At 40.2% G+C, this 24,009-nt stretch overlaps 1 protein-coding gene across 4 annotated transcripts in view; it reads right to left on the reverse strand.

Moving 5' to 3' along the window:
• The window catches only part of SLC9A7 (solute carrier family 9 member A7), a 143,003-nt gene that overhangs the window by 74,619 nt on the left and 44,375 nt on the right, over positions 1-24,009 (reverse strand). For all 4 annotated transcript variants that reach the window (XM_036839635.1, XM_036839638.1, XM_036839637.1 and 1 more), the window contains exon 2: positions 1,652-1,851. In XM_036839635.1, the coding sequence (XP_036695530.1) occupies positions 1,652-1,851 (200 nt within the window). The remainder of the gene's footprint in view (positions 1-1,651; positions 1,852-24,009) is intronic.

Raw genomic sequence — 24,009 nt, forward strand, 5'->3', positions numbered from 1 at the left:
ACTAAAGTTTGAATATTTAAAACAAATGACATCAATGTGAAAAAATCACAGACTCAGCACAGTAGAGAAGCCACAGCTCCCATGAGCACTGGCCTGTTCTTCTCCACACGGCACTTCTGCCTTCTACTCTTGGTGTGTTGTTGAATATGTATTAAGACACAACAATTCAGTGCAATTTTGAGAACTCACAGAAAGCTTCTGGTCAATGTTCTTCAACAAGAAATGAAAACATCTTGATTTTTATCAAACCTTTATAAAGGTTCAACTACAATAAAAGATGCAGTCATGATTCTTTATTAATTTCCTGTATCCTACCACATAATGATTTATAGACATAATCTTACTGAATTTAAGTCTCTTTTGAGTGACCAGCCATTTGTGATACGTAATGTGGACTAGATCAAAGTCTCCAGTGGTGCTAGTGACTTCCTGAATATCAACATAAATTCATCAACTCTAAGGGGACTAAAACTACCTGTAGGCAATCAGGGAAATCACTCTGAAACTATCAGCAAAGCCCTATCACATCCAGAAAAGAATTAAACATTCTACAAAGCCTCCTAACCTTTTTAAAGATTTGTTCACGTTGGTAGATTAACTGGCTCTTATTTCAATTAATTATTTGAAATCTCCATTCTAATTATTAAATGTAAACAGTCATTAGTGTGGTATTACACTGGGTATCTTTCTCAGTTGCATTTAATTTCACAAATGTTTATGGAAATCCCATGCATTCTTATGAAGGGTTGAGAGCCAAGAGTTCACTAGGACCCGCCCTTAGGGACAGAGAGGAGATGGGCATGTTGAACGCTCCAGGTTGAGAATAATTTTCTTTAAGGATTATGGCAGATCCTGAGAACAATAATAATTTAATTTTTGGAGCACAGGCTACACTCTTTGACTGCAAGCCTTCACATATTAAAGGGGTCTCCCACAACTTGGATCCCCAGACTTTATATGGAAGCCCTCCTGCTGATAAGTCCGGGTGTATAAGGTACTAGAATGTATGTGGATAAATACAGATCTTGTGCTTATTCTGGAAATCACCCAAGTGAAGTGAAGAGATATATAATCCCTTTTCCTGTGGAGTATTTTAGCTACCCCCAACATTAAATGAAAAACAACATGTGGACTCAAATTCTAAGACAACAAGAGATTTTTCCTCTGAAGATTCATTAAGCCTTTGGCATCAATCACCAATGAGAGTGGGAAACTCAATAAATGTTTATAGAATATGGTAAAATAACCACGAATAAGTAAGAATAACACTTCTGAACACTGATTATTAACAAGCTAAAAGAAAAATAAGAAACCAATCTTAATTTAAGAAAGAAACAATCTCATCCCTAAACCATAACGAGAGTAAGAGACATAATCAAAAAGAGATGGGAGTTGGAGAGAGGAGCTGAGTGGGATGTACGAACCCACTGCACCATTGGTGGCCCACATCAGTCTGACAAAGTTAAAAGGCCCAAGTTCAAATCTGGTTCCTTCTCCTCATCACAGTCCAAAAGCTTCCTAGCCAAACTGACAGCCAGGAATGTTACTGATGTTCCAGGAGTGTGAAAAGATTTCTGTTCACAAAGTTGAGACAGAATCGGAAAATCAAAAACCACGTCAGGACCAAAGTGGCTGAGTGGCCCGAGCTCACCTTCCTCAGCATGTCGTTCTGCTCTACACTGTTGACCTTGCCAGGGCTGATTTCTCCTTTCAGGGTGTATTCAAAGAACTTCCCACTGACATTCACTAATAAGGTGCTGAAGGCCCTGTCTTCCTGAGTGCAGCTGAGTGACTTGTCGTGACCACTGGTGGCAGTGGTGCCGTACCTCAGGATCACCCCAACGATGAGCCCTGAAACACAGTGGAAGAAAACATCAGGCCTGTGGAAGGACACAGAGAGCGTGGGAACAATGGCAACGACTAAGAAACTCTGAAGTAATCTTAGAGACCAGGTAGATGATGTGTATTTTAGGGACAACTACACAGTCCTTCAAAAGGGTTAAGAATCCATCTATTCTGGCTTGAGTCCTTCAGCCACCAAGAGGACAAGGTAGGACAGTACCTTTCGGGATTATGACAGTACTCCGAGTACTCTGAACCACTGAGCATGTCTCATTTCTCAGGTTTCTGCTGGAGGAAGATGGGGTGATTAGAGGCAAAGTTTTTTTCTGCCTAGCACAGCGCAAAGCAGAACCACTGAGCTCTTTGATTTGCACCAGCAGCATCCCTCAGGCCATCCGCCAGCGAGGACAAGGCCTCGGGAATTTCTAGTTGTTACAAATGCAATTTGTTTTGCCACACACTAGAGGAAGGGAAAAAAAGAAAAGAAATGCTTTTGCTGAGGTCATTTCAAGTATTGGGTATCATGGAGAAAATAATTACATCCCTTAGGGAGCTAAACAGCACAGTGCCAATTTTCGCAGTCATGATTCAGGGACTGGAGAGCTGGCTTCTTGGGGCTATGCCATTGACACAGCTAGCATAATTAGCTGCAAGTCTTTCCGTCTCATTCTGTTCTTAGCAGGGTTTTCCCTTTAGGAGGAAAAAACCAGCAAAATTGGGTGTAACCATTTAATTCCATGAGTTATGAAGAAATGTTGCTCCCCTGGTCCTGGACATGAGTCACACATGCCCAAGTAAAAGTGAGTGAAATGTGGAAAAAAAAGAAAACATAAATAACCACCAGACACTTTCCACAATTCTCTCTTAGGTGGAAAACTTCAGGCTTCTCTCTATATTCAGTTCTTTGCTAGCAATATTAAGAGAGAGAATGGTAAAATGCTCCCCCATCTCATTTTGCCATTAATGGAGAAAGTTATATGAGAAAAAGAAAGAAAATGTTTATTATATCCTATGTATAATGTTCTACAATGTCTCTTATCACCAAGACATATGAGAACTCACAAGACATTGTTGAAGAACAAATAATATATAAAATCCAGAAAAATATAGTTTTTTAAGCCAAACTCTGTGCTCTGTGTCTGTATTGCTTTATTATTGTTGTGGTGGTTGTTGTTGTTAAAGACCTGTACTAACATACTTGAACTTTGTTGACTTTTGTGAAAAAATAAAGTTGTAAAATTTTACTACAAATTAAAAATGAGGTTCTTGATAATCTCAATTTGAGAGCTTGGTCTCTGCCCTCTGGAAGGTACACACATGGTTTACATTTGGCAGCCAATCAAATAGACTGGGGTCCTGAGCAGTCTCTTTTTCTGGCTTGGCTATGCCAACTCTCAGGGAAATTTGTCATACGAGGTGCCCATAAGGGGCCTTTGTCATCCTCACCTTCGTTGTGTCAACCTGTACAACGAAGGTCCTTTATTCTCTTAGACTATTTTGGGGAGTAAACTTTCTAGATCTTGTGAAGGCTGCATCCTTTGCACTCTCTTGTGGGGACGCCTCTAGCGTGTTATTGATTTGTGTCACTATTAACATATATCTCATCAAGGGCCAGACGATGGATCCTTTAAATTGGGGAAACGTCTAAATTGGTGAATTTTTAGAGTGCTCTCATAAACAGCCATTTTATTGGTACCTATGAAAAAACAAATTAGAAGATGGTAAAAAAAAAATAGCTAACCTAAGAACTCCCTCAGTTTAAAACAAAACAAAACAAAACAAAAAAACCAGTTTGGGAAGCCTCATTTGTGGTCTCAACCTACCCTCAATGGGTCTTACAGATGCTAATGAACAGGAGATTAATTGTTAGTTAGGTTGATTAACAGGAAGATAAGAACCTGAGAGAAAGTCTATAGATTTCTTTCCAAAAAGGTGAAAATTTTAAAGGGACTCGTCCCAAAAGGATAAAAATCTTTAGATGGTTATTAAGAAATGGGATAAATAAAACAGATGTTAATGGGATTAAAACAAAAGGTTTTGATACAACACTACCTAAGGTTGGATGGGCCAAAGGGACCCCCTATGGTCCCCAACATTAAAGGGCCCCAAACAAGTCCACTCCATTTACCCCAGTTAAATATATATATGCTTTTTACCCAACTGTAACCCAATTTTTACCCAATGTAAAATGTGTAACCAGGCCTCTTGACAAAATTAATGATGGCTAAACATCTTGAGATAGTAGGTCATACATTTAACTCTATATAGAATTAACTGTAATAGTGCAACTCTAGATGTGGGAAGAAGCAACAAGGGAAAACATCCCCTGGATCATAACAGACTAGTAAAACAGAAGATCCAGAGAATTTTAGGCTATTAACAGGGCCTAATCCAAAATTTAGCACACTGAGTGGCCTATCAACACAATCTTCATCTGACCTAGGAATGAGCCTTCTTAGCACCTTGGGACAAATTGGTCAAGAAATGCTTCCCAAACCTTGGTCTAATTTACGACCAAGAGGAGGCGCTGTGGAAAAAAAAATGTTGCCTGCCATTCCAGTAAACAAAGAATATTGCCGGCCATCAGCTGCCAATGTAACCACACCTCCCAACCCAAGGTGTGCCCTGGGGAGACTTCAGATGGAGAAAAACATGATATGCACATAGATAGTTAAAATGCATATCAAAGGAATAATTTCAATGAGCCAGACTCTTGCATCTTCGCAGACATAGAAAAGTGCTAAATTCATTAACTTGACAGGTCTGGTTTTTGTGATTAGCGGTAATCTTTTGATGTTCGACTACACATTTGGGTTTTTTTTCCTGCAAAAACTCCTATATATCCTGGCTCCTCCCTTACCTCTTTGGAACAGATCCTCCGAGCTATCTGAGAGGCTGTTTCCTGGGCTGTATAGTACTCAGTAAGGTCCCTGAATAAAACACGGTTTTCTTCAGTTAACAGTGTCTTCATCAGGAAACCAAAATAAGTCATTTACAAAAGGCTATCCTTCTCCCAAATCAATAGCTGCTTTACATAATTCACTGTTTCTTTTCTGTACTAGCCTCATTATTTGCAGAGCTAACTAAAAAAATAAACCACAATAGCACAGGGTCTTCACAATGACAACTATTCTAACAATAGAGGAGTTGTGATACTGTGATTTATAATAAGAAATATATATTTGGTCTTTGTCCCAGTTTCCTGGTACAGAGCTCCTAAAACCCCCGGAATCTCTTAAGTGCTAAGTGTCTTTTTGTATGCTAATGAGATGACTGGTGGCTGGGGGTTCCCGGATTAGCCTCAGAATGAGGGCTGGTTGCCAGGGGAACCAACCAGGTGATTAGAGAGTTGGAACTTTTTAAATTATTTATTTATTTATTTAGGCTGCGCAGGGTCTTCATTGTGGCATGCGGGATCTTTTTAGTTGCGGCATGAGGACTTCCTAGTTGCGGCATGCAGACTCTTAGTTGTGGCATGCGAACTCTTAGTTGCAGCATGTATGCGGGATCTAGTTCCCCAACCAGGGATCGAACCTGAGCCCCCTGCACTGGGAGCACGGAGTCTTACCCACTGGATGACCAGGGAAGTCCCGAGAGTTGGAACTTTTAATTCCACCCCACCCCCTGACCTCCATGCAGGGAAGAGGAGCTAGAGGTTAAGTGGATCACTAATGGCCAATGATTTAATTAATCATACCTATGTAATGAAGCCTCAATAAAAATCCCCAAAGTACACAGGTTCAGAGAGGTTCTGGGTTGGTGCACACGTGGAGCACCAGAGAGGGTAGCTCACCTGAAGAGGGCATGGAAGCTCCATGTCCCTTTCCACATACTTTACCTTATATATCTCTTCCATCTGGCAGTTCCTGAGTTATATCCTTTGATAATAAACCAGTAATATAGTAAGTAAATGGGCTTCCTGAGTTCTTTGAGCTATTTTAGCAAATGATCAAAGCTAAGGAGGGGAATATGAGAACCTCTGATTTATAGCCAGTTGGTCAGAAGTTCAGGTGATAACCTGGACTTGTGACTAACCTCTGAAGTGAGAGGGGCAGGGGTCTTAATGAGGCCTGTGGGATCTGATGCTATTTCCAAGTAGATAGTGTCAGAGTTGAGTTAAATTGTGGGATACTCAGTCGGTATCCACTAGAGAGCTGGAGAATTGCTTTGGTGTGAGAAAACTCCCACACATGTGGTCAAAGAAATGTCCAGTGAGAGTATTGAGAGCAGAAGGAAAACAGGAGATTTTTCCTTACAGGAGGCTTTTATTTGCAGACAAATTCCTCAACTACAGGAAATACCCTCGCAGTCTCTCTCTGTAATCATCACCATCATACCTAGAACCATTATTAGATGACGAACATTAAAAATAATAATACATACTTATAAAATCTTTCCCTCCCTACCCGGGTCCAATGTGCCCACGCTAAAGATGTGATGGAGACAGTAAAGTGATGATGCTGCCCCCTTGTGTTAAAATATGGCAACAAAGCCCCCTCACAGCAAAGATACAGGTTAAAACGTCCTGATTGATAGTTTTGACCAAAAATATACCAAGCAACAGGATTTGCTGCTAATTCAAGGAAGAGTTTGAGTAGCTCCTCAGACATTTAGATTCATATTTATTACCACTGTAGCCCATGGCACAAAAGGACAGTCATTGCTATATTAAGTTCACGTGTGGCATCTTCCACTTCAAGAAAAAATAAGACATTAGGACTGCAGAGGGGTATTTTAGTGAGAATATAACAAAGACTTGGAAAAAACATGAATGGCACATTTTCATCTTCTAGATGTGGAAGACATCCTCTGACAGGGAACTATAAAGAGGTCATAACTACAAGGAATTAGAATTTGACATTAGGTATTTTTCAAAGCTCAGAAACTTCAGTATTCCCAAAAAAATGATGGAGAGCAATAGAGGCATTAAGGACTTACTTGATCAACATCACAGTGTTCCAGATTACAAAGAGCAATCATCTACTGTGTGTGGGCCAGAAAAATATCATATGTCAGCTGATGAAAAGAGACTCACTGATTTCACAGGTATATGACTAATGCTAGGAAAGAATTCAGTTTTGAACTTTTACAGAAAGCAAATATACATGAAATTCCTTTGACATCTGATGTGGCTTAAAGCAACATGGTGAACTCCAAAGGTGCAAAAATTCAAGACTTTTTCAGTAGAAAAAACTCAAGACTGTTTCAACTTTTGAGTATGAAAAACCTCCTGTATTTGCATATTGTGCTGATGGTATACAACTGCCAACTTTTCTAATGTTTAAAAGAAACACATAGGGCTTCCCTGGTGGTGCAGTGGTTGAGAATCTGCCTGCCAATGCAGGGGACACGGGTTTGAGCCCTGGTCTGGGAAGATCCCACATGCCGCGAAGCAACTAGGCCCGTGAGCCACAATTGCTGAGCCTGCGCGTCTGGAGCCTGTGCTCCGCAACAAGAGAGGCCGCAATAGTGAGAGGCCCGCGCACCGCGATGAAGAGTGGCCCCCGCTTGCCACAACTAGAGGAAGCCCTCGCACAGAAACAAAGACCCAACACAGCCAAAAATAAATAAATAAATTAAAAAAAAAAAAAGAAACACATAACCAAAAAAAGAACCCTATATACAATTTATGCATGTGCCCATTGGTGGTATGAGGAAGGAACTTAATTATGGACAAAGCATGGTTCAAAAATGCTATGAGGCCATTAAAGGAACTAGCCCCCACTAGTCTGGTGCCAGTTTTTGTGACTCAGGTTGTTGGGAAGACAGTTGAACAAATCGACACTCAGCTGTAATTCTAGACAGCTATCCACCTGCTGCAATATTTAAATGTCTCTATTAATAAGCCTTTGTTAAGGAGTTGGGAACAGGTGCATGGATGTACTATTCTCTAACGAGACTCCACCTTCCCTTATATGAGCTACTGGGAGCAGATGATCATCAGTTCGGTTTGGCCACCGCTATGGGGATTTTTACAGCACTGCAGGAGTTGTTCTGAGTTCTAAAGTTTCATCTGAAATTCTGAGAAAAGAAAGCGTCCCATTCCACATCCCATTACACAGTGTTTGAAGAGAGTGATAACTATTTCTAATTGAGCGAATAAAGAGAATGCAATGGATGCCAGCAGTGACAATGATTTTTCAGGTTTGGGGGTCATTTAAGCGACTCTGGTTTTAAGAATGTATGTTACAGCCTTTTCAATATCCTCTTCTACTTGTTCTATTACTTATTATGCAGCTGTGCTATTCATTGATATATTCGTTTCAAGGAGAATTCATTTAAAATATTTTTGTTACTTGTTTTGAATATGTAATGAAATACTTTTTAAAAACAATTTTATTGAGGTACAATTTACATACCATAAAATTCCCCGTTTTAAGTGTACAATTCAATGATTTTATTATATTCGCAGAGTTGTGCAATTATCACAATCTAATTTGGAACATTTCCTTTTGCAGTCACTCTCTGTTTCCCACTCCCAGCCCCAGGCAACTGATCTATTTTCTGTCTCTATAGATTTGCCTTTTCTGGACATTTCATATAAATGGAATCATACAATATGTACTCATTTGTGTCTGGCTTCTTTGTCTTAGCATACTGTTTTCAAGGCTCACCCAGTGTGGAAGAAAGGTATTAGTACTTCATTACTTTTTATTGTTGAATAGTATTCCATTGTATGGATATACCATATTTTGTTTATCCATTCACCAGTTGATGAGCATTTGCATTGGTTCCACTTTTCTGCTATTATGAATAATGAACATTTGCATACAAGTCTGTATGGACATATGTTTTCATTTCTCTAGAGTTGAAACCTAGGAGCAGAACTGCTGTGTCATATGGTAAATCTATGTTTACTACTTTAAGAACTGTCCAGCTGTTTTCCATTTGGGAAACTGTATACCATTTTATACAATTTATATCCCCACCAGCAAAGTATGAGAGTTACAGTTTGTTTACATGCTCTACAACACTTGTTATTGTCTCTTGATTGTATCTATTTTAGAGAGTGTTAAGTGATATCTCACTGTAGTTTTAATTTGCATTTCCCTAATGCCTAATGATGTCAAGCATACTTTTATGTGCTTATGAGTCATTTGTATATCTTCTTTGGTGAAATGGCCATTAATTCAAATCTTTTGCCATGTTTAAATTGGACTGTCTTATTGAATTGTAAGAGATCTTGATGTATTCTGATACAAGTTCCTTATTGAATATATGATTTGAAAATATTTTCTTCCAGTCTGTGGCTTGTTTTTTCTTTTCTTTCTTTTTTTAAACTTCCTTGATGCTGTCTTCTTAAATTTTTTCTTACTTTTTAAATTGTCTTAACAATAAAATGGACTTTTTCCTTTGGGAAAAAGTCTTTGAATTTTTAGATTTTATTTTTTATTGAGGTAACGTTGGTTAATAACATCATATAAAAGTTCCATGGGCACAACATTATATTTCTACTTCTGTATACACTACGGCATAGATTCATTTAAGCACCACCACGATCAGGATACCAAACAGTTCTATCACTTCCAAGAAAACTCCCTTGTACTATATCCCTTGACAGTTGCACCTTCACCCTATCTATAACGCCAGGAACCACTGATTTGTTACCTATTACTAGAGTTTTGTCTTTTCAAAGTTAAAAAGAGTCATATAGTATGTGACCTTTTGAGACTGGCTTCCCTTGCTCAGCCAAACACCTTTGAGATTCACCCAAATATAAATTAACACTTCATTCCTTTTTACTGTTGAGTAGTATTCCATTGTGAGAATACACTACCGTTTGTTTATCCACTCACCTGTTGAGGGACATCTCAACAGGTTTGTTTTCAGCTTTTGGCTATCACAAATAAGGCTGCTATGAACATCCATAAAACAGGGTTTTATGTGAACATGTTTTCAATTCTCTACGGCAAGTACCCAGAGTGGGACTGCTCAGTCATTGGGCAAGTGTATGTTTAAATTTATAAGAATTGGTCAAGTCATTTCCCAGAGTTACTATACCATTTTGCAACAATCTACCCACCGCCAAGCAATGTATGAGAGTTCTAGTTGCTTCGAATCTGATAACTCCTGACAATACAACAGAAAATCTGTGAATCGCCAATCAGCCACCCAATGTTATTCTGATAAACGTTGACTTTAAAGAAATAAACTGAGTCTGTAGCCCTTCAAGACAAATGTTCTGTCTTGCTTCCATCAGTATATGAGGTACTAAAATAGTGAAAATCAGGCCCATCAGCCAAGAGTTCAACCTCCAATCCAATGTTCCTCTTCTTCAACAGCTAAAATTCCAAAGATTTGATTAAAACCAACATGGAACAAGTTTATGTGAGTCAAAAAACACCATCATTTCTAAGTAGTTTCCCCAAATATGGAATGTCACAGTTAAGAATAAGAGGAAGAAAATGACTTTAGGTCTTAGATATCTACTTGGGAAAACAAGATATGGAAAAATCATTATATTGTCCCATGAAGTTCTTGGGACACCAGGAACATCTTCTCATCATTGCTGTGCTGCACAGCATTTCTCTATGGGTGACCAGATACCACATACCTTCAGACAGTCTTTACAAAATGGAGATGCCCATTCTAGTATATAATGGAAGAGTGGGAGAGTCTTTCATTGAAAACTAGGAACCAAGGAGGCAGACTTGGACTCGATGACTGAACTTTTTTTTAATAGATCTTTATTGGATTATAATTGCTTCACAATACTGTCTTAGTTTCTGTTGTACAACAAAGTGAATCAGCCATATGCATATATATATCCCCACATCCTCTCCCTCTTGAGCCTCCCTCCCACCCTCCCTATCCCACCCCTCTAGGTCATCGCAAAGCACTGAGTTGATCTCCCTGTGCTATGCTGCTGCTTCCCACCAGTCAACTATTTTACATTCAGTAGTGTATATATGTCGATGCTATTCTCACTTGGCCCCAGCTTCTCCCTCCCCGCCCCCGTGTCCTCAAGTCCATTCTCTATGTCTACCTCTTTATTCCTGCCTGCCACTAGGTTCATCAGTACCATTTTTTTTTTAGATTCCACATATATGCGTTAGCATATGGTATTTGTTTTTCTCTTTCTGATTTACTTCACTCTGTATGACAGACTCTAGATCCATCCACCTCACTACAAATAACTCAAGTTCGTTTCTTTTTATGGCTCAGTAATATTCCATTGTATATACGTGCCACATCTTCTTTATCCATTCATCTGGATGACTGAACTTTTAACTAGAGTCCAGTATGGTACCCAAGTATAAACTGATTACACTTGCCTCATTCTAGGAGGGGCCTCTGCTGGCTCAACACCTCCAGGGCCTGGAGAGATTATTTCTGTCTAATCCAGGGCTACAGTCTCAGGAAGCCATTGTTGCCACACACCCAAACCACACTCTCCAAGCTCTATCCACCTGGCTCCTTTATCTCCCAATTGGTTCCAAATTTTGATAACAGAGAGAGTATCACTAATTTAACCCCTCAAATCCCAAGCAATATGGATGACCACTCAAATTCTTAAACATATTTTCTTTAAAATGCTTTCAAAATAAAATTCACAGATTTTGAGAAGATAATGAGAGGCTAGCAGATTCCTGGATAACGTCTAAGGACCTTAAGTCAGGTATTTGAATATTTGATTCTGCCTCATACTCTGACATTTCCCAAAATCAAGGACAGTGTACTTGTGGCTGAATCATCACTCAACACATTTTAATTGAAACACACTAATCAAGTTCCAAGTCAACTGCCAAAGGACTACAAATGTTACTACAGGAGATTATCACACATTTTCCTGACCCGTTTGCCACTCTTTAAAGGTCCAGGACAAGACTTTCAGCTAAACATCAGCTACCTTTTGAAATAAATTAATCAATCTTTCCTCTGAGCCTCTGCCTGGAACTCTCTTCCCGCTCTCTGCTCCCTAACCATCTTCACTGGGTTAACTTCTACTCGTCCTTCAAGTCACAATGTAGATATCACTTCTTCCAGGCAGGGAAGCCCTTCCTGATACCTCAGGACTGGGTTGGATTCTCCACAATCAGGGCTGCCCTCACAGACTTCAACATGAAAGAGGCTCCCTGGAATTGTTCAGGGCACAATGTACACAACCATATGTGGCAACCCATCTCATCATGCATTTCCGGAACAGTCTCCGATAGTGACTACGTTATCAGAACAATGATTGCACTGCACTGTGACTGCCATTTAAGTGCCTGTCCCTCATCCCCAGGGCTAATTTTCCTGAAGGCAACGCTCAGTGAGTACTCACCACCCATCCCTGCATCTGACTACCACAACCACTCAGTAAATGACAATAGACTACGGAGACATTAGCCAGTAGCCATGTGTTAACAAGGAATTACCCCATTTGAGCTATAAGAAAAGAGCCTTAGTTCTGACGCCTAAGGAAGCAACTACATATTTTCAGCCTCTTACCTGCCATTAAAATCAAGGATGCCCACCTTTATCAGCCTTTATAATTTGGCCCAAATTAATGAATAAAATTCAAGTACTCTCATAGGTTAAAAAACTTCCAATAATTTTGAGGCATATTACAGAATCTACTTCCTAGAAGCCCTGAATTTAAACAACACTGCAAATAAACAAATGCACTAATCACAGTTATCTTAGAGAGCCATGAAACTGGAACACACGATAGTAACTACATTTGCTGCTCTAGTTACTCCAATTACTAAGGGATAGTTGAGTCTTAAACTGAAATACATGCAAATATATAGATATACACAACTGAAAAGGGCGGGTTTGGAGAACACATGGTAAAATAAACAAACAAAACAGAGCTTGTGTGTACTTACCTCAATTTTTGATGGTATATTTAAAAAAAAACTATTTAAGAATTCACCTGAATTCAAAGACTATCAACCAAAATAAACTATCTGCAATGGACTGACTGTGTCCTCTCAAACTCAAACTCAAACTCTCAAATATATGCTGAAGCCCTAACCCCCAAAGTGACTGTATTTGGAGATCAGGCTTTTAGGAGGTAATTAAGGTTAGAGGAGGTCATATGGGCGGGGTCTTAATCCAATAGAATTAGTGGCCTTATAAGAAGAGGAAGAGAGATCTCTCTCTCTGTGCACATGCACAGAGGAAAGGCCAAGTGAGCACACAGTGAAAAGGTGGCTTATCCAACAAGCCAGGAAGAAAGGCCTCACCAGAACCCAACCCTGGTGGCACCCAGATCTCAGACTTCCAGCCTGTGAGAAAATAAATTTCTACTGTTTAAGCCACATAGTCTGTGGTATTTTGTTATGGTAGCCCATACAGGCTAGTATACTATCTTTTTGAGAAACTGTAGGTGGCTTCTCTGGACCATCAGCAATACCTCTACAGCTAACTCACATCCCACCTCCCAACCAGGAAACATTTCTTTTACAGATGAGAAGTTAAGCTCTCACTGCTGTAATACAGGGTCCCTAAACCCTACTCCAGAAATGTCTTTTGCTTATTTGTTTTGCTTTTCCCATACCACCATCATGAGTTTTCTTAATCTTCCAAAGGAGACTTACACCATGTTGACCTCCTGACATGAAGTCCCACTTCTGTAGAAAGTATTATCCTATGGCACTAACCAAGAAATTACCACACCTCGGTTTTCCCTGATCAAACCTGATAGGGCCAGACCCACGTTTAATTTTCATTAATGCTTTTAAAACATCACACACTTGGGAAGATCCTGAAAATGTTTAGAAATTTAGTCATAGTCACACAATACATAATTTTTTACTTAGGTGACCAATACAACAATTCAGAAAAGGGGGACGGGACTTCCCTGGTGGCGCAGTGGTTAAGAATCCGCCTGCCAATGCAGGGGACACGGGTTCGATCCCTGGTCCAGGAAGATCCCACATGCCGCGGAGCAACTAAGCCCGTGCACCACAACTACTGAGCCTGCGCTCTAGAGCCCACGAGCCACAACTACTGAAGCCCGCATGCTCTAGGGCCCACGTGCCGTAACTACTGAGCCCGTGAGCTGCAACTACTGAAGCCCGTGCACCTAGAGCCCATGTTCCGCAACAAGAGAAGCCACCGCAATGAGAAGCCCGCGCACCGCAACGAAGAGTAGCCCCTGCTCGCCACAACTAGAGAAAGCCTGCGCACAGCAACAAAGACCCAATGAAGCTAAAAATAAATAAAGAAAAGGTGGGGGGGGGAATAAAGGTTTAAGTTCAAATTGATCAATTACAGATACTAGTAAGATAACTATAAGAAGACTATAGGGCATCCTTTAAAAAATTTTTATTATGAATTATATCAGATACCTAAAAGTAGAGGTATAGTATATATAAGGGATAAAGAATAATATAATTGGGAAGGAATATACAACGGGGTTCAAAGGTACAGGTAATTTTCTGTTTCATAAGCTGGACAGTAAACACAGGTGTTTATTCCATTTTTAATCTGTATGTAAGTTATATATAGTATTTCAAATATTTACTATATTTCACAAGAATTTATTAGGACAAGAATGGTCTGCAAGTCATCTACATGGCTTTCACTCAGCTTAATCAACAGTGCATTACCAAGAGAGCTAAGAACCCTTCGTACCCTTCCCAATCAATCCCCCCACTTCCTCCCACTCCACTGCCTGGAAACCACTAACCTCAATCTGGTGTTTATTATGCCCTTAGAGTTTAAATTACAGATATATATATTGTTTAATTTTGCATGTCTTTGAATTATGTATGGTATGAGTTATCCTGGAACTTGCTTTTTTTCACCCCTCAATATGCTTGTAAGTGTCATCCATATTGACATGTGGCTCTGGTTCATGTGGTCTCGCTGCTGTGTAGTATTTCAGCATATGGGTACATTTTCCTTCTGCCTCTCTGTGCCTCTTCCTGGATAATGCTTCAGATACATTGTCTGGTTCACCAATTCTCTCTTCAGTTCTTTACCCTCTCCATTGGGTATGTAGTTTCAATGACGATTTTCAATTTCTTGAAATTCTATTTGGTTCTTTACCAAATACACCTGACCTTCTGTGTGTTAACAGAGCCTGGACTAAGAGTTGAAAACAGTATCTACAATCCTCAGCTCTGCACCCTGTGGCTGCTGCTCACTTATTCCAATCTACGCCATGGAATGGATAACAACACATTATTATAAAAGGCCTACATGTCTCCTCCAAAGGGTAATGGCTAGATAAAGTCTGACCCCCTCACAAAGTGATGAACACAGTCATCACTCAATAAATGTTTGATGAAAGAATGAGATAATGGAAATCAAAAACTATAATTTGACTACAAATAATATTAACAGATTATACACATAGGGAAGCATCAGTTCCCTAAATTATGAAGATAATGCCTTTTCCCCCTTGCAATTTATGTCTGGGTTTTGGCAGGCAATGAAACAGTATCTGGAAAGATTAGATTTTTGTATTTTTGTTGCAATTTCTTGAGTCATGAAATTGGTGTCTGGGAAGTATCAAAGTCAACACTAATGACACAACAAGAAACACTTCACACCATATACCCAGCAAAATCCTTTATGTGCTTATGTGAGCAGAATAAAATGTAATTACTCACTGGGTTTAATTCAGTCCAGCTGAAAACTATACATTATTTAACAGCCTACTTGATAAAATTATTTTAAAACAAAACACAGAGTGGAGAAGAAAATCTGATTTTCTACCAGATTTTCTCTGATAGAAAATCTGTTGTTCATCCTTCTAAGAGTTGGTACTAAACAGATATACTCTGCATTCCAAGATGGGAGGGCTCTGGGCTGGGTGCTGAGGAGACTTTGAGCTGGCTGGGACACAGCACCTCCCCCCCTCAGCCCCCCACCAGCACCCCCCCACACACACACACACCAGCCCACCCTGGGGACCACATAATTAAAAATGAATTCAGAGGCATAAAAAGGCGGCACAGTGAGGAACAGAATGAATAATTCTTTCAGGTGAAAAAATAGTTCAGGAAAACTTCACAGAAAAGGTGACTTCTCAGTTGGGCCTTTCAAGATGAGTCAGACTTATTTTGATGAAAGAAGAGGGGGGTGTGAACTATATTTCAGAGAAAGCCCTCAGCATGAGGTGGGAAAGTGAACACTGACTAGAGCAGCAAGGCTGGGGAGAAGGGGGAAGGTGGAGACTGAGCATCAAGGAGTGAGGAAGACGGTGAGCCATCTCCTTAAGCCAAGCTCACAAGACAAGACTTTAGCCCACAGGGCCACAGAGACTTCTGGGCAAAGAAGGGGCATGATGGGGCCTGACTTTTGGAAGATACCTTAGTAGCAATACAGAGAATTAACTGCTGGAGAGAGAGGCTACAAGAACAAGAACTTCGTCAGGCTTTCCTAAAAACATCTGCCTCTCAGGGGAAAAAGATCAAAATCATGCCTCCAATTAAGAAGATCCCTACATCATCCCATCGGCCTCTACCTCTTTCTTTTGTTCAAGTGCTGGTTATCATTCGGGTTCACACAAATAGGACCCAGAATGCTCTGAAAAGTTACCCACCCAAACCTACAGATTAAGACAGACTTAGGAGTTACAGAGACAAACCAACCAAATGTAGTTGTAGGGACCTTATTTGCGTCTTAAATCAAACTGCAAAAAAAAAAAGAGTCAATTGGGGAAATGTGAACTCACCGGATATTTGGCAAATATTATGAAATTACTGTTATTTTTGAAGGGTGATAATGTATTGTGGCTATGTTTTTTAAAGATTCCTTATCTTTTGGAGATGAATGCAAAAATATTTACAAACAAAATTTGGAATTTTGTGTCAGTGACGTGGGGAGGGGTAGCCATGGGGGATACAGATGAAACATGATTGACTATGAGCTGGTAATTAACAACGCTGGGTAATGGGGACATGCGGTTTGGTTTATTATACTTCTCTGTATGTGTGTGTTTTGCATACCACCAAGCAACTCTCCAATACCAGCTGGGTTTCCTATAATTCAACTCAATTCTGACACTATCTACCTAGAGATAGTATCAGATCCCACAGGTTAAGGGCTCAGTCCCACGATACTCCCCCAACCCCACTTCAGGTGCCAATCACAAGTCCAGGTTATTCACCTGTGCTTCTGACCAACTGGCTATAGATCAGTGGCCTCCACAACACCCTCTCTGGGTTGGATTAATTTGCTAGAGAGACTCACAGAACTCAGAGGAACATTTTACTTACTAAGTTACTGGCTTATCATAAAAGGATATAACTCAGAAATAGCCAGACGGAAGGGATGCTTAGGGCAAGGTATGTGGGAAGGGCTGCAGAGCTTCCATGCCCTCTCTGAGCATGACACCCTCCCAGCACCTCCACATGTTCACCAAACCAGAAGCTCTACAACCTTGTCCTTTTGGGTTTTTAATGGAAGCTTCATTATATAGGCATGATTGACTAAATCATTGGCCATTGGTGACTGAACTCAATCTCCAGCCCCACTCCGCCTCCTCAGAAGTCAGGGGGGTGGGAATGAAAGTCCCACCCCTATAATCACTAGTTGGTTTCCTTGGCAACCAGCGCCCACCCTAAGGTGCTCTCCAAAAGTCACCTCATTAACATAAACTGAGGTGTGGTTGAAAGGGGCTTGTTATGAATATCAAGATGCCATTCTAGCTCTTATTACTTAGGAAATTCCAAGGCTTTTAGGCTCGGTGCCAGAAACCAAATATATATTTCTTATTATAAATCACACTATCATAATTTTTTGTTATATTGTGGTTTACTGTCTTGACATTTACGTGTTTGAAATTTTCCATAATAAAAACTGAAAAAAGTCATCCACCCAACTTGAAGCTTTAAAGCAATGACTCTAGCAACTATAGTTCTAAGACAGTCTTCTCCCCCATGCTCCAGAACCGTATCCAAATTTCTGCTCCACATCTCCCTAACACCTCTAACTCAATAGGTCCGAGAGGTAATTCTCACTCCTCCCTGTAAACATCGCTTCTCGCCCCCATTCCTTGTCCCTGTGAGACTAGATACCTTCAAGTCATCCTCACCTCATTCATTCACAAGGCAGTCATCTAGTTCTGCACAAGTAGCAACAATTCTTCTCACATAAACTTTTTTTTTTGACAACCTCCTCGCCTCCCTGCACCCATCTCATGCTCCTCAGCAGTCCACCTCAGAACCACTGCAAGGATGGCAATTCTAAAATAAACATCTCTGCCAAGCTTTGAGCCTTCTGATGGCTCCTTGCCATCTATAGGACAAAAGTCTCCACTTCTGAGCGAAGCACACTCTGTTGATTTCTTTGTGTTTATCAGGTCCTGAGGTTTTCCTGATACCATCTTAGTGAATCCAGTTCTCACAAAGGACACGAAACCCATTTTAGAGCTCATTATCTGACTAGTGAGTGGCACAGCCAGTTCACCTCTGACAGCCACAGTCACAACGAGGGATCTCCTGAGGCGGGGTGGCCAGGCAGCCCTTACCAGAAAGCCAGTGTCACCATTCAGCCAGCAACCCCCCAGTTCTATATTCATGCCATGGCCCCCCCGACTGCCCCCACGAGAGATGGGACCCAAGGCTCATATATTCACAGCCGCTGGCTGACTAGATAGGCCAAATGTGGCCACAAAACAAAATTTTGCTCTGTGTGACTAAACGATCTATTTAAGGTGCAAACTCAAACCCAATCAACTGTCCTCCTCCTTAATATCAGAGTGACAGCTCCTAAGCAAAGGAATCCAGATATTAACCATAAAAGGAGGAGAAATTAAGCCACGAAAAAGGATATACTTTCTGGTAAGAATAACAAATAGATGTATGAATCACCTTTATAAAAAGCACTCAAAATAGGTTAGCAAAATTCAAGTGGAGAGTGTTTGGAGAATATGCCAGCCACTGGAGAGCAGAGCCCAAGATGTCTTTTTCCAATACCATCCACTATGTTGTCTATTTCTTCTTTCCATGTGCCTCTCAGTCACTCAGCCCCAAACTATAGCTTTTTTTTTTTGCAGAGAGATGAAAAATGTCTCCCTAGCCTCAAAGCATTGATACTAAGTAACACTGAACAGAATGAAGTGAAATCTACGATTGGTGACAATAATCAATTTAATGACAACACACACAATTGGTACCTCTCCGGATTATACATTCAACAAATATTCATTGAGTAGCTTACCACATGCCAGGCACTGGGAGTACAGCATTCAACAAGAGTGACAAAAATCCTGCCCTCGTAGGGCTTACAGTCTACTGGGGGAAAGAATGTTTTAAAAACAAGATAAATAAGTTAAATAGTACATTGTAAGTACTAGGGAGGAAATAAAGGAGGGAAGGAGCACAGGTGGTGTTGTGGGTGGTCCTGGGGTAAGACAGTGATGCAATATTACAGAGCAAAGAAGAGGTGATAAACCATCCTAAATACAGCAGGTTATCTGCTCTTCTCCTTGCCATTATATTCTCCACCAGTTATGTTTGTCCATGTTTTTAAAAACAAAATGCCCGCATCTTAATTACTGAAACTAACAAAAAAAAAACAGTGTTCATCTCATCATTTGACAAACACATATTGAGAACCCACTCTATGTATAAGACTGAAAAGCACTAAAGGGGACAGACCAGAAATAGTACACGATGACTCCTGCCCTCTGAGAATCCATAATCCAATTGAAGGCAAATTGCAGAAAAGAAAAAAAGCACTGGAGAGAGAATGCATCTATCATCCTTCTAGTTATATTCCAGCAGTGGACGCTCATGGTTCTCAGAAAAATCATGAAGCAGTCAAATGCTGTGCGGGTAGGGAGGTCTCCTCACTGTCTATCAGGGTGTAGATGGCAGCCTAGTGTAACAGAAAGGAAAGGCCTGCTACAAAATACACCGTGAAGAATAACTCAATGGAATATGATGATTAAGAAGATATGACTGAGGCAAAAGGACAAAAGAGAAATAAAAGAAAACACCAAGGCTTTGAGCTTAGGTGGCTGGTAAGATGTGGATACCATTTATAGAAATGAGAATGTTCAGTGGGAAAGCTGGTATTAAAAAATGAAAGGTGCCCATCCTTCTCAAACGCTTCCAAAAAACTGTGGAGGAAGAAACACTCCCAAACTCATTCTATGAGGCCACCATCACCCTGATACCAAAACCAGACAAAGATACTACAAAAAAAGAAAATTACAGACCAATATCACTGATGAATATAGATGCAAAAAGCCTCAACAAAATACTAGCAAACAGAATCCAACAACACATTAAAACGATCATACACCATGATCAAGCGGGATTTATCCCAGGGATGTAAGGATTTTTCAAAATATGCAAATCAATCAATTTGATACACCATATTAACAAACTGAAGGATAAAAACCATATGATCATCTCAATAGATGCAGAATAAGCTTTTGACAAAATTCAACACCCATTTATGATAAAAACTCTCCAGAAAGTGGGCATAGAGGGAACCTACCTCAACATAATAAAGGCCATATATGACAAACCCACAGCAAACATCATTCTCAATGGTGAAAAACTGAAAGCATTTCCTCTAAGATCAGGGACAAAATAAGGATGCCCACTCTCGCCACTATTATTCAACATGGTTTTGGAAGTCCTAGCCATGGCAATCAGAGCAGAAAAAGAAATAAAAGGAATACAAATTGGAAAAGAAGAAGTAAAACTGTCACTGTTTGCAGATGACATGATACTGTACATAGAGAATCCTAAAGATGCCACCAGAAAACTACTAGAGCTAATCAATCAATTTGGTAAAGTTGCAGGATACAAAATTAATGCACAGAAATCTCTTGCATTCCTATACACTAATGATGAAAAATCTGAAAGAGAAATTAAAGAAGCACTCCCCTTTACCACTGCAACAATAAGAATAAAATACCTAGGAATAAACCTACCTAGGGAGACAAAAGACCTGTATGCAGAAAACTATAAGAAACTGATGAAAGAAATTAAAGATGATACCAACAGATGGAGAGGTATACCATGTTCTTGGATTGGAAGAATCAATATTGTGAAAATGACTATACTACACAAAGCAATCTACAGATTCAAAGCAATCCCTATCAAATTACCAATGGCATTTTTTTATGGAACTAGAACAAAAAATCTTAAAATTTGTATGGAGACACAAAAGACCCCGAATAGCCAAAGCAGTCTTGAGGGAAAAAAACGGAGCTGGAGGAATCAGACTCCCTGACTTCAGACTATACTACAAAGCTACAGTAATCAAGACAATATGGTACTGGCACAAAAACAGAAACATAGATCAATGGAACAAGATAGAAAGCCTAGAGATAAACCCATGCACCTGTGGTCAACTAATGTATGACAAAGGAGGCAAGGATATACAATGGAGAAAAGACAGTCTCTTCAATAAGTGGTGCTGCGAAAACTGGACAGCTACATGTAAAAGAATGAAATTAGAACACTCCCTAACACCATACACAAAAATAAACGCAAAATGGATTACAGACCTAAATGTAAGACCAGACACTATAAAACTCTTAGAGGAAAACATCGGAAGAACATTCTTTGACATAAATCACAGCAAGATCTTTTTTGATCCAACTCCTAGAGTAATGGAAATAAAAACACAAATAAACAAATGGGATCTAATGAAACTTCAAAGCTTTTGCACAGCAAAGGAAACCATAAACAAGACAAAAAGACAACCCTCAGAATGGGAGAAAATATTTGCAAACGAATCAACAGACAAAGGATTAATCTCCAAAATATATAAACAGCTCATGCAGTTCAACATTAAAAAAACAAACAACCCAATCCAAAAATGGGCAGAAGACCTAAATAGACATTTCTCCAAAGAAGACATACAGATGGTCAAGAAGCATATGAAAAGCTGCTCAACATCACTAATTATTAGAGAAATGCAACTCAAAACTACAGTGAGGTATCACCTTACACCAGGTAGAATGGGCATCATCAGAAAATCTACAAACAACAAATGCTGGAGAGGGTGTGGAGAAAAGGGAACCCTCTTGCACTGTTGGTGGGAATGTAAATTGATACAGCCACTATGGAGAACAGCATGGAGGTTCCTTAAAAAACTAAAAATAGAATTACCGTATGATCCAGCAATCCCACTACTGGGCATATACCCAGAGAAAACCATAATTCAAAAAGACACATGCACCCCAATGTTCATTGCAGCACTATTTACAATAGCCAGGTCATGGAAGCAACCTAAATGCCCATCGACAGACGAATGGATAAAGAAGAAGTGGTACATATATACAATGGAATATTACTCAGCCATAAAAAGGAACGAAATTGGGTCATTTGTAGAGACGTGGATGGACCTAGAGACTGTCATACAGAGTAAAGTAAGTCAGAAAGAGAAAAACAAATATCGTATATTAACGCATATATGTGGAGCCTAGAAAAATGGTACAGGTGAACCGGTTTGCAGGGCAGAAATTGAGACACAGATGTAGAGAACAAACGTATGGACACCAAGGGGGGAAAGCGAGGGCAGGGTGGTGGTGGTGGGATGAATTGGAAGATTGGGATTGACATGTATACACTGATGTGTATAAAATTGATGACTAATAAGGACCTGCTGTATAAAAAAATAAATTAAATTAAATTCAAAAATTAAAAAAAAAAAATGGAAGGTGCCAACTCTGTCATCACATACACTGATTTCACAGCATGGCACATTCAGGGGGTAATGGCCCAAATGAGGAGAGCATTTGCTTCCAAGGAAGAGAATGGGATACACTTCTGTCCAGCAACAAAGGGAGGCCTATTTTTCAGCTGTCTTCTCTTGGAACTTTTGAATTTTGAACTATGATATGTATTACCTTATGAAAAATTAATTTTAAAAAGTGGTGAGTGGGACTCCCCTGGTGGCACAGTGGTTAAGAATCCACCTGCCAATGCAGGGGACACGGGTTCGAGCCCTGGTCCGGGAAGATCCCACACGCCGCGGAGCAACTAAGTCCATGCGCCACAACTACTGAGCCTGTGCTCTAGAGTCCACGAGCCACAACTACTGAGCCCGTGTGCTGCAACTACTGAAGCCCATGTGCTGCAACTACTGAAGCCCCTGTGCCTAGAGCCCGTGCTCCGCAACAAAGAGAAGCCACCGCAATGAGAAGCCCACGCACCGCAACGAAGAGTAGCCCCCGCTCACCACAACTAGAGAAAGCCTGCGCACAGCAACGAAGACCCAATGTAGCCAAAAATAAAAATTTTTTTTAAAAAAGTGGTGAGTTTCAGGACTGTATTGTAGGAATTACATTTTTTCCTGATTTATTATTATTATATAAATCGGTTTTCCTATATGTATGTGTAAAGTAATACACATACATATACATACACACATTTTTAAAAGACAGCAATATAAAATCGTAAAAAACAGAAAGCAAAATCCTATGTACTCCACCTTCCAAAATAACCTCTGTTAACATGTGGACTGAATACAAAGACTTGTAAGGCAGATATGCAAAAATGACATCTGAAGCCACAGATCAGAGAATGAAAGAAAGTTATCAGAACAAGGACAGGCCCTTGGGCACCTCCACATTTAGGCAAACAGAGTGAAAGGAGGGACAAGTGGGCAGACAGAAGATCCTCCTCTGTGACGGGAAGAACCTCATTCAAAAATACTACTGAAAGCATCATGAATGTACCTGGAATAGGGGAGCAGAAGTGAGGGCCCCCACAGATGTAAAGGTAAGAGAATGAAGGCTTTCCTGAGAGTTAGCCCACAACTGCCATACATCGGATGTGACTAGCAAATTGTGGGAGTAAACCAGATTAGCTGTTCATGTGCCCTGAAGAGCCTGGGAATCCCCAAACCACAAGGTGACCTAATCTGAGATTCACTGGAGGGAAATCCAGTCCATCATGTGGTATCTAGTATGGAAAAATAACATGGGAAAAAAAGAAGAAAAGCAAACCTCCAGAAGTCAGATGGTGAGACCATCCATGCAACCAGTGGCTGATGGAAAGGATACAGTGCCTGCACTGGACTGGCAGTGGGGTCAGGGGGTAGGCGACAAGTCTATCCCTAGCAAGGAGATGGGTTCATTAGCCTTTTCTAGTCTGTATATAAACATAGCATAATGCCTCTGTTCTTACTCTGTTCTAAACAACCTTCTGACGACAACCGAGGGTCCCCTGCTGCTGGTCTACGCAGAGAAAATGCTCCGCTCTGCCTGAATGTACATTCTGCTATGCTGGACAGTGAACTCCCTTACCATAA

This window comes from Balaenoptera musculus, chromosome X (genome assembly GCF_009873245.2).
Source record: "Balaenoptera musculus isolate JJ_BM4_2016_0621 chromosome X, mBalMus1.pri.v3, whole genome shotgun sequence".
NCBI classification, from domain to species: Eukaryota; Metazoa; Chordata; class Mammalia; order Artiodactyla; family Balaenopteridae; genus Balaenoptera; species Balaenoptera musculus.